At 43.0% G+C, this 11,832-nt stretch overlaps 1 protein-coding gene across 1 annotated transcript; it reads left to right on the forward strand.

Moving 5' to 3' along the window:
* The first annotated feature begins 1,291 nt into the window (after positions 1-1,291).
* On the forward strand, positions 1,292-9,721 carry LOC143027964 (beta-1,3-galactosyltransferase 5-like). The gene is made up of 2 exons (XM_076189608.1): positions 1,292-1,383; positions 8,863-9,721. Exons 1-2 carry the CDS (start codon positions 1,292-1,294, stop codon positions 9,719-9,721), a joined length of 951 nt encoding a protein of 316 aa, XP_076045723.1.
* Positions 9,722-11,832: the final 2,111 nt, after the last annotated feature.

The raw sequence follows: 11,832 nt of genomic DNA on the forward strand, positions 1-11,832 counted from the left end.
TGACATATTTGAAAAAATATATATACAACTTATTCAGTAATAAGAAATGTATTCAGTAGTACAAAATTATCTTGAAGTGTGAGGCGAGGGAGGTTGGACGCAAAAAACGTTCTCAGGCTGCTGACTCACGTAGATAGAGGGTATGATGCGGGTATCGCACGTAAGTTCCTTCAAAAGGGTTTTGTGGTGCCTCACGTGGCAGACCCTTGACACTGGTTAGTCATCCGGCTGGCCCCATGAGCGATTTCCTTGGGGGGGGTCCTCGGAGGTCAAATGTGGGCAGAGAAGAGGTGAGGACCGGGAGTGAGGACTACTAACAACATCTAAGCAACTGGAAAGGTTTATTGATAAAAAATAATAATAATATAATTCTAATAAGAGACTTTATTTGTGAGGAGGTAATATGGGAGGAATGGGAGACAGAGAAGTGAGGAATCTTAGGGCTACTTATTACTGAACATACCAGTGAATAATGTAATGACTCAGTGGGTGAAGGAACCAACATGATATAAAGGCGAAGATACATCTGCAAAACTGGATATTGTCCTAACCAAGGAACCTGAGATAATTGGAAATTGCATCATTGAATCACCGGTGCCCAATGGGTAAGAATGATCACGTGGTTCTTACATTTATGTAGGAAGTGGGGAAGGCAGAAAGAAGAAAGGAAATGTATTGAAAAAAGGATAAAAATTTGCAAATAAAAAATATAAGTAAATTGATTTGAGCTTAATGAAACCAAAGAAATTGAGAAGAATAGAATATTTCATTTTTTATACAAAATACGAGTGGAAAAGTACATACCATAGATGATTAGGAGAAGAAAAAATACAGCATGTGCATCAGAAAAACATGAGAGATGGGATATGTTTCAAGCAAAGGAAGAAAAAAACACAAGAATACGAACAGAAGAGAACCTTGAGAACGATATAGTTTACAAATGTAAGGATAAACCTAAAGTTGTTCTTCAGATTTTTATATTGATGGGTAGAATATGAAGATCCAAGAATACAAACTGAAATAATGAAAGTCCCCAGTCAGCATTTAATACGAAAGAGGATAGTGTGGGAGAAAAGGGTGAAGAGAATGAAAATATTATAAACAACATTACAGTGGAAATGAGCTGCTTAGATTACTCGATATTTTTTAAATCAAAAAGTCCTCAGGGACAGACGGGATCTAAAAGTGGATGCTGAGGTTTTGTAGAGAATAATTAATGGATGAAGCACATCAATTGATAGAATATTCACTGGAAGAAGGGAAGGTGCCCTTGGGCTGGAAATCTGTAAATATGGCACCAGTATTCAAAGGAGGAAGCACGAAGGTATTGCTTAATACTAGTGTCCTTGATCAGTACGATAGAGAAAAAGTGTGGGAAATTAGGTGAAAGATATATGAATGAAATATTTGGAGGGGAAAGAAATCTCCGTTGATAATCAATTTGGATCTAGAAAAGAAAATGTTTGTATAACCAACTTGCTTATTTTCATTCGATAATAATTGATATGTGTTGCATGGAAGAGAAGGCTTTCGACAAAGTGTAGCACAAAAGCTTAATAAAGAAATTGGAAAACGTAGGTCTTTTAGGGTATACAGTATAACGGGTAAAAGGCTTTTGAAGTGATAGACATACGAGGACAGCAACTAGAAATAAAAAAGTTGAACTGGAGATGAATGATTAGTAGTGTACCACAGGTGTATCCATATACCATTACTAACCATTACGATATGCCACATGCCTGAAACGTGATCCACATGCATGCAAGAAGGTGCCGACAGGCACTGGCTCCATGCAATACTTCCAATCATGCTGGCCTACACATTTCTAAATCGTAAACACCTGACTCAAACATACAACACACATTACGCCACCGCCCAACGGAAATTTACCGAAACAAATACATAGTGTCGCCAGACAGATCACTAACCATTTCCTTATACCTACCAAACTACACAATCACAACTATAATCCATACACCATGTCATGACACACTCTCTAATATTAACTAGACACTTAATACTACAACTAACACACAAATAGTATATAAATCCCAAACCTATGATCTAACTGTAAACCGTACACCAAATTTGCAAAGATAGGCATATACACATATAAGCGCCAACTCCGTCGCAATGAGCGGACTCTCCCATAGAGGGAGCACTTGGGGACTTTCCCCATAGGGGATTACATCCCCACTCTGTAAATACCTCTTCGCTTCACTAAATCAAGAAAGCCCGAAAAGGCTTTACATTCCCTGCCACAGGTGTAGGTGTAGCCATTAAGTGGTTACACGACTGGTGTCAGGCGGTGGTCCTCGACGCCTCCAAAGAGAGACCGCCCGTACACGACTAAAACCGCCAGTGTAGCCCCACGAGGTAACACGACTGATGGCAACGGTCCCTGCATCACCCTAAAGTGTAGCCATTAAACGGTTACACAGGGGTTGGTTCTCGCTCCTGTCCCTATTTTATATAAATGACATGATGAGTGGAAAAGGTAACGATGCGAACTTATTTTGAAATTATACCAAGATCATGAAGGAGGTGAAGAACGAAGAGGATTGCAAATCGCTACGGAAAGACCTAAATAAGGTCTATGAATGAAGCCTGGAATATAGAATTAATTTCAATACAAAAAATATAAAATTTTGGAACTAGGTATAAAAATTATATAATTTATAAAAAGGGAAATGAACTGATGGCAGAGACAAAGGAGGAAAAGGATTTAGTAATTATGAATAGGGTTCCTGCATTGTCAGTTATATAAAAGAAAAAAAAACAGGAGAGACTTGAACTTTCATGAAAAATATAGGAGTGGCATTTCATTTTATGGAAAAGGACATGAAGAAGAAAAACAAGTGAAAGTCTGATTCATCCCAGACTGGAACATACAGCGGTGGTGTGACAATCATACCTAAAGAAATATGTAAGAAAAATAGAATACAAAGGGTGGCGACCAAGATGATCCCAAGTCTGAATGAAAAGACATACGGGGAAAGACGAAAAAACTGTGACTTCTCACATTGGAAGAGCGAAGATAAGGAGGCGACACGATGATTATACTTGGGTCAGAGAAAGACGAAAAAATGGAGAGAGGATCTGGTGCTATGGGATGACTGACCATAGTAAAAAAAAAAAAAATCTAGTTTGTTTGAAAGATGTTAGGAAATATAGCTTTCCACACAGGTGTGGGGACTTATGGAACAAGTTTGTTGGAAATGTTATTCAATCCAAGATCATAAACGACTTTAAGACAAAGTGTTTGATGAGTGGAGGCAAAGAGATGGGACCCCCGCGAACATGACATAAAATTGTCCCTCAGATTCAAAACCCCCCAGTAGTTTGAAGGAAGCATGTGTAGGGGGTACGCGACACCTAGGGGTCATTTTCTAAACTATTTAGAGTAAAGAGCTGAAACTTCTCAGGTAAATAGGTATCCATGTTGCCTACATTTTAGGTGAAACAGAATGATGTATGTACACATGTACATATACCAGTAGCGACATTTAAAAGTGCACAGCATCATAATAAGTGGACCAATTTGTTTTATATTTTGGCTATAATTAGTCAGTAGGCACACCTAGGAACGGTCATTGAGTAATTGAACAATTTCCTTTATACTTTTGCATACAGGCATTTCAATTTTAATGTCCGGCAAAAATCGTGAAAAATTAAAAATGTTTGGTCTTGTTTCCATTATTACTCCTAACTCTTTCATTTTATTCAAAATATTTGAATGACCAGCCCTAGCAGTTACTAAATGTAATATTTCCTGGAGGTTTCATCTAAATCTGATGTCTTTTAGATTTTTTATGATTAAAAAAAAGTAAAAAAAAATATCGAACGGAGATATGACGACTTGAAATATAAATGTATCTGTAATTTGCTTATAGTTTCACCAATTTGACTGATTTTTTCATGGCTTAATTCTTATTATATAATAGATAAGTACAGTAAAAATCATCAACATATTTTAATTATAAGTACTTTAAATAATGAAAAACTAAAGTAGAAGTATATCACAGTAGTGGCGGCGCACAGACGACACCATCATATAATTTGCTTTTTTGCACATTTATCGGTTTCTTCATATGAAACCTCACTGCTGGGGGTCTTCGGGGTATCTAAATCATTGGAAAGAGGTTTATTTTAACCAGCAGTGGGGCCTTTGGAAGTGAATCCTCACTTACTCCACGAACCATCGATAGTAACTTTTACTACCGGTAAAGTTGGGCAAAAACTGCTCTTCTCCACAATCATAAATTCACATTCATTCTTATCTCCCCTCTGTACAATTTCATAACTAATATCTAATTTTCTTGCTGTATTCGAGATGAATAAAGTACTTCATGGTGTAGAACCTGGCTACATATGTTGAGAGAGGTGGAAGTGAGGGCAGTGGTGGAGTGAGAGGTGGTGAGTACTAGGCTAGTCGTCTTTGACTGTTTGCCATCTTTAACTGTTGTTTTTTTGTCATTGTAGATGTTCTTTTTGCTACCCATGATGACTGTACTAATGAGTAATATGTACTAGCTAAGGTAATATATTGCCAGGAGAGCTCATGAGACATGCGTGCTTTTTCTTTCGAAGCTAGTAGGTAACTGACGTCCAGCTGAGCTCTAAGTTTGGCAAAAGCTACTATTCTATAAAATTTGGGAGAGAGGCTCCCACGGGCTTTAGGTGTGAGCCCGTTTGGTGGGTGTTTGGACATACGAGTGTGTGTGGGCCCAGCCACACACACTCATACATTCACAAGATGTGCACACGTATATGAATGCGCATGCACATCTCCGTGAATGCACCCTTCTCAATATAACTGTATATGATGGTAAGTGGTGACATCTTGGTGTATATAATGTAAGGAAGGGGGGGGTGATTCAATGTATGAGTGTGTGTGGCCTTGGCCACACACACTCATACATACATTAGATGTGCATACGTATGCAATATGCGTATGCACATCACCATGAATACACCCTTCCGGACAGTAAACATATATTGAAATTACAGGGGGGGTGATTCAATGTATGAGCGTGTGTGGCCTTGGTCACACACACTCATACATACATTAGATGTGCATACGTATGCAATATACGTATGCACATCGCCATGAATTCACCCTTCCGGACAGAGACATGTATATATAAAAATTAAAGGGGGGGCTGACACTCCACCAGCCGACGCAGTTCAAACGGACTTAAGTGGCTGCATAGGCGGCGCACAAGACCCTCAGATGTTGTCGGAGGCCCTCTCCTCAGAAAAGCAGTTGCGGGGCAATGTTTGAGGTAGTGGTCAAGGGTGGCTTCAGGGTGGCGGCAATGATGGCATCTTCTTTCTTCTGATGTGGGGTTGGTCTTGATTTGCCAGAAACAACGGTCCTCCAGCCGCAGACGGAAGAGCAGAGTTTCCACTTTTCTAGGTGTGGAGCGAGGAAGTACAAGGGGCTCGTAGTCTGTGACTGCCCTGTACCACCTCGCCCTCTCTGACACCTCTGCCTCCAGTCTGTGCTCGAGGAACCGTTGTACCTGGTTAAGAGCCCTGGTGCGTAGGCGCAACTGATTTCTGCTGAGAGGGACGACAACATCGACTTCAGGTCTTTTGCGCGCCGCTTCTGCTGCGGCGTCGGCTAACTCATTACCTGGGACACCTACGTGGCTTGGCACCCAGTTGAGCGTAACACTCCTGCCTTGCTGATGCAGCTTCAGCAGGAGTGCTAGGATGGAGGTCAGTAGGCGTACATTGTCGCTGGGCTGTATCGATTCTAGGCTGCCTAGCAAAGACTGTGAGTCCGTGTGGATCACCACAGGACCAGCTCGAGATATTAGAGCATGCTCTAACGCTCCTTGGACCGCTATGGCCTCAGCTTGGAGAGTGGACGCATGATCAGATACTCTCCTGCCGTAGGTCAAACCATCCGTCACAAAAGCAGCCCCCGCACTGCGAGGCCTGTTGGGGTCTACGGAGCCATCCGTGTAATAGACCGCCGTTCCAGGTCTCGACAGTGCGCGGACGCCTTGTAGGGCCTGCGCTCGTACTCTTTCCTGGTCACATAACTTCTTCTTACTGGGAAGCTTTGTGACAACGAAAGTTGCAGGTATCGACAGCCATGGTGGTGGGGGCTTGAACTCTGAATGTGGAGAGTCCCTACCTTTCTCAAGGAGAGTGCTGGTGAGCTTGAAGGAGTCCAGGATCCCTGCCGCCTGTGCCAGCCAGGTATCGGAGTGGAAAAAGTACCCAACCGTCCCAGAGCTGTCACAAGGCTCTGACTCAGCTCAGTTATCCTGGGGCTCTGGACCAACTTGGCAAGAAAGTCGACCTCCAGCCTTCTGACCCGTGATGTTAATGAAGGCAACGAAGTCTCCATTCGGAGGTTAACGGTCTTAGTCCAAGGTTGAGCTCCCAGGATAATCCTTGCTGCGGCATTTTGGCAAGGCTCCAGGTCTTCAAGCTTGGCAGTCGCCACATTTATGAGAGCTGGGGCAGCGTAGTCCACCAGACTGCGGACTGCGTGCACATAGAATGTGCGAAGGACCCGATGCGTGGCACCGAGTGCCTTCCCCGTCATTGCTCTCATAACTGTGGTTCTTGCCTTCAGTCACTCCTTGAGATAGGTAAGTTCCCTCTGAAAGGTGAGCCTCTCATCAATCCAGACCCCCAGGTACTGATACTGGTGAACCCAGTCCAGCCACAGTGCTTAAACAGCGCTGAGCCCTGTTGAAGCACTGCCGTTTCCCAGTAATTAAGAGCGCAATGTCATCTGCACAGCAGATGACCTTGCACCCCTGTGGTAGAGGTAGTTCCAGAATGTTGGAGACGAGCACATTGAACAGAGTGGGGCTGAGGACCCCCCCCCCCTGTGGAGTGCCATTCTCCAACATTCTGGCCTCTGATATGTGACCTTGAAAGCGTACTTTCGCAGACCGGTGACTGAGATAGTCAGCAATCCAAGAAAGCAGCTTGCCTTTTACGCCCTTGCGAGCAAGGGTGTCTAATATCACAAGTGGACTGGCCAGCTCAAACGCCTTTTCCAAATCCAAAAAGACCACAATGGACGGTGTTCCACTGACAGCATTGAGGAGTGTTGCTATACTGTTTGCTGTGCCAGTGCCTTTGCAGTAAGCATGGATATGCTCATGCAATGGGCCCAGTTTCCACAGCAGCCTGTTTAGCACCATCCTCTCCGCTGTCTTCCCCATGCAGCTTGTCAGGCTGATGGGGCGGTAAGCACTAGGTTCCTTTGGCTTTGGAATTGGCGTTATGATTGCCGTCTTCCAGGCTGTTGGTAGCTTGCCAGTCCTCCAAGACGCGTTTATCACCCTTAGAAGTGCCTCGTCACCCGCTGGCCCAAGGTGGGCCAGCATGGAATAGGTGACGAGGTCCTCTCCAGGTGCCGTGTCTGAGCTGGTCTTGTGCGTGACCCGTAGCTCCTGAAGCGTAAAGCTAGTATCAGTATCATCCGACCGACTCATCATGTCCTCAACACCATGGCGCCTCACTCCTTGGAGGTCCTGCAGTGTGTCTTGAACACACTGCGGGAGTGAGGTGCTGCTGGAGCGAGAGACGAACTCCTGCACCAGCCGCTTCGCCTCAGCATCAGGGGCATGATGAGTGCGTCGTGGTTGAGTCCTGCCAGTAGCCTTACGGAGCTTAGACCACAGCTCTGCTAGGGAGGTGTGAGCAGTAAAGCCCTCACACCATTCAAGAAATTTAGCTCTTCTGGCATCTGCAGCTATGACGTGAGCGTCATGAACTGCAGCGCGCAAGTTAGCCAAATTGGTCTGAGTTCGGCGCCGTCGGAAAACACGCCTAAGCATGTTCACCCGATGGTTGGCCTCTCTCACCTCGGGGGTATAATACCAGCTGTTCTTATGTTCTCTGGGGGACTGGCGAGTCTTTGGGATGGCTCTGTTGGCAGCCACCTGAATGGCTGCAGAAAAGTCAGCTTCCAACGTTTCCACGTCCTGTGGTGGAACGTAGGACGCTGCCCATGCTTCAACAGACTTCTCAAACACTGGCCAGTTTGCCAAAGCTGTCTTCCACCTGGGAACAGGTAATACAGCTGGTATGGGTGGTGAATCCCGTATGTGCACAGAGACACCGAAGTGATCGCTAGTGACAATAGGATGCACCTCCCAGGTTACCCTTGGCAAAAGCTATCCCTCCACCTTCCTCCCCTCCCCTCCACCCTCATACTGGCCGTTGAAGCATTGGGCGAGCGTAAATTCAATCGGTCCTAAGTGGCACGCCCCCCTCTAGTGTGGGTTGCGCCCAAGACATTTAAATTGCGCGCCGCTGGAAAATTATTTGTCGGGATTTATTTCTAAATGGTATACAAACATTTTGAACACAGTTTTGAAAAATGCTATATCTTGACCAAATTCACCCCCTCCCCCCCAGGTGTCGCGTACCCACCACAAAATTGGCCAATAGAAACACATCTCAGATTTGGTTCGCATGAATAAGTTAACATATGTACACCTGTTCGTATAGTCGATCAGATCTAAGCTCTTTGAAGCTGACGATATCTCTCATCTTCAGTTCATCGTGCGCTACTGAAGGCTTAACTTTATCGAAAGAGGTCTGATTTTGTTTTCACAAGGAACTATTTAATATCGGTTTGAAGTTGACAGTGGTTCGGTAGCAATTATAAATAGCTCCATCAACATATCCTGTGGATATGGACATCACCATGATCAAAGTTATTTTTATGCTTTGGATTTGTCTTGTATCATATTTTATACTGTCACTATCGTGGACTTGTTTGATCCATGTGCGCTCTTCCAAGGAAGGTAGAATGATGACGGAGTTGACTAGACTCAAAGGAAAATCATTGGATACCAATTTTTCGGACTTTCCATACAGATATTTGATAGACCAGGTCAACTTTTGCCAAGACGTCCCCTTGAAGGTCGTCAATGTGATTCCCATCAAGTCTGACGACTTTAAGAACCGAAGAGCAATCCGGAGACGATGGGGGCGATCTGACATCATCCTCAAGACGGGCCTCCGGCCTCTCTTCCTTCTCGGTCTTCCGTCGTCTAACGAGACCCAACGAAGCATTGAGGCCGAGAGCCGCCTCCATCGTGACCTTATTCAACTTGATTTTGTTGATACATACCTCAACCTGAGCCTCAAGACGATGTCGGCCCTCCATTGGAAGCACACACACTGTCCCTCCGTCCCTTGGCTCCTCAAGTCAGACTCGGACGTTATCCTCAATGTCTTCAAACTTCCTGTCCAGCTAACGGAAGTCAAAACGGAGTTCGCCTGTTTCGCCATGTACAGGAAGAAAGTGTGTCGCCCCACGAACTGCAGAAATTCCCTCTGGATCATCTCGAAGTCGATGTACCCGAGTTCGCTATATCCTACGTACTGTAACGGTCCAGCGTACGCCGTTGCCCAGAGAGCCGTGCTTCCTCTTTTCACGAGCTCCAACAAGACTGATCCCTTTCCGATGGAGGACGTGTATTTCACGGGAATGCTGAGGGAGCAGCGTGGTTTCAAGGTCACCGATATAAGAAGACATGTGGCATTTAATTCTAAATCTACCCTGAAAGGATTCGTTCATCGGTACCTCTTTGTATTCCCTAACTATGAAAATGAATCAGACGTGTGCTCACATTCTGATCTCTGGATAAACTTGCTGAAATATTATGGTTATGCAGACTCTTCCAATAGGGAAGGAGGTAAAGCAGATTCAAAACGATTCGTGAAACGGTGAGGTACCTCGAATGAATCGTTATTAATGTTAAGTCTTCATGCTAATTGAGCCATACGTATTCGTGTATGATATGTATTTTCCCATATTCTAAGCCTAAAAATTATTGGGGGCAGAGTACACACGACAAAGTAATTTTTATCACATTTTGTGGACAAATGCGTAACTATACATGGGACATAGCCGGAAGTAAGTTCGTTTTATTAATCAAGCTAAAAGATGTGTAACGATGCATTTGTTATATTTTCCTGTAATAATTATGGTTCATTAGAAGTTTATTATTCTCCACAAGTATGCATTAAAGATGAAAATATTACTCTAAGGATGCTGATCTTTACAACGTCCAAACTGTTACTTGACTGCGTTGGTTTCTAGTAAATAAAACAAGAAAAGAGGGGCTGTAAAAGTCGGAAATTTTAACGAGCAAAAACAAATAAATGCTCATACAGCTTCCGAAACACTCTATCTATGAAATAAATATCGAGAAACAATCCCAGGCCTGTGACCCAGAAAAGATAATGTACACACGCACACACACACCCGCGCACACACACACACACATACACACACACACACACACACACACACACACACACACACACACACACACATATGTATATATATATATATATATATATATATATATATATATATATATATATATATATATATATATATGTATATATATATATACAGTATACACACACTTGTCGGAAGGCTTTTCTGAAATAAGGACTCAATGAAATAGACTATAATCCTTTACCACAGGAAACTGATGTCGGAGGATCAAATCACTGCTGGAAATCGGAGAGGAATGCGGAATTCGAACCCATAACCAAACAAATGTGAGGCGACCATGTTTCCCATTACGCCACCAGCGCATAATCTCTTCTGATATGATTTATCAGTAAGATATGGAACCGTTTCATTCACTGCTCCCTTAATTTTCTCTGTTTTATTTACATATTTCTTTTTGGATGGTGACTACATCACTGCATCATATCCCAGTCTAGGGCGAATCAGGGTTTTGAAAATAATTTTCATCATGTCTTTGTTCATGTAATCATGAGAAATTTTCGTAGCCATCACTCTCAAGTCTCTCTCTTATTTTGCTAGTAAACCATTAGTCATTTAGTCATTCAAGTTCCTTACACTGTCCTCTCTCTCTCTCTCTCTCTCTCTCTCTCTCTCTCTCTCTCTCTCTCTCTCTCTCTCTCTCTCTCTCTCCAACACCTTTTACTTCTGGCTCATCACCTCCCTTTTTTTCCAATTGTTCATTCACTACATATCTATTTTTTTCTTTCTTCCACCTTTGTGTCTTTACTTACCCAAACATTTTTAAACTTGCCTACATCAGCCAACTTCCATTACTGATTAATTATCTCGTTCATCGTAGGATGTGATATGAATTAAACTTGCATCAGCATCGCTCCATACATCGCATTTTTACCAAACTTGTATTTACCTAGTTGTGTTTTACCTAGTTATATCTCACGGGAAGGGTGAGGTACGCTCGTGGTATCCCGTCTTTGTATCTCGCAGTGTCTAGTTTACTCTTAAATTCGTGTATAGTTTATGCACACACTATTGTTTTGTCCAGTTTGTTCCAAACAACCTCTAATCTGTGTGGAAAGCTAGATTTTTTTTTAGATCTCTTCTATAAATGTCCTTTTTGAGTTTCTTTTCATGTCCCTTTGTAAATCTCTTATCCCAATTTAGTAAGTCTTCTCTATCAAGGACTTCCACGCCTTTCATGATTCTATAGATCATTAGCAAGTCCCCACTTTCTCTTCTTTGTTCCAGAGTCGGTAATTTCACTTTTGACAATCTCCTCATATGACAGTTTTGAAAGTGTTGGGGGTATCTTTGTAGTTGCTCTTTGAATTCTTTCAATTTTCTTTATATTCTTTTTGATGCTGGGTGACCATAGTGTCGTAGCATACTCCAGTCTAGGCCTTATCAGTGTGACTAGTATTTTCTTCACTATTTCTTCGTCCAAGTAGGCAAAAGCCACTTTTATTGATCTTAGCAAGTTGTAGGATTCTCCGACAATTTTTTTTATCTGTTTATTAGGGGACATGTCATTTGTGATGATTACTCCCACGTCTTTTTCA

The sequence above is a fragment of the Oratosquilla oratoria genome, chromosome 9, assembly GCF_046742065.1.
Source record: "Oratosquilla oratoria isolate Oo_2021 chromosome 9, ASM4674206v1, whole genome shotgun sequence".
Lineage (NCBI taxonomy): Eukaryota > Metazoa > Arthropoda > Malacostraca > Stomatopoda > Squillidae > Oratosquilla > Oratosquilla oratoria.

Excerpts from the sequence above, each read along its gene's own strand:
- LOC143027964 (XM_076189608.1), top strand. The coding sequence starts at position 1,292 with ATGGCACCAGTATTCAAAGGAGGAAGCACGAAGGTATTGCTTAATACT. Across the intron at positions 1,384-8,862 it reads GAAAAAGTGTGGGAAATTAG|ATATTTGATAGACCAGGTCA; the intron begins GTGAAAGATATA and ends CTTTCCATACAG.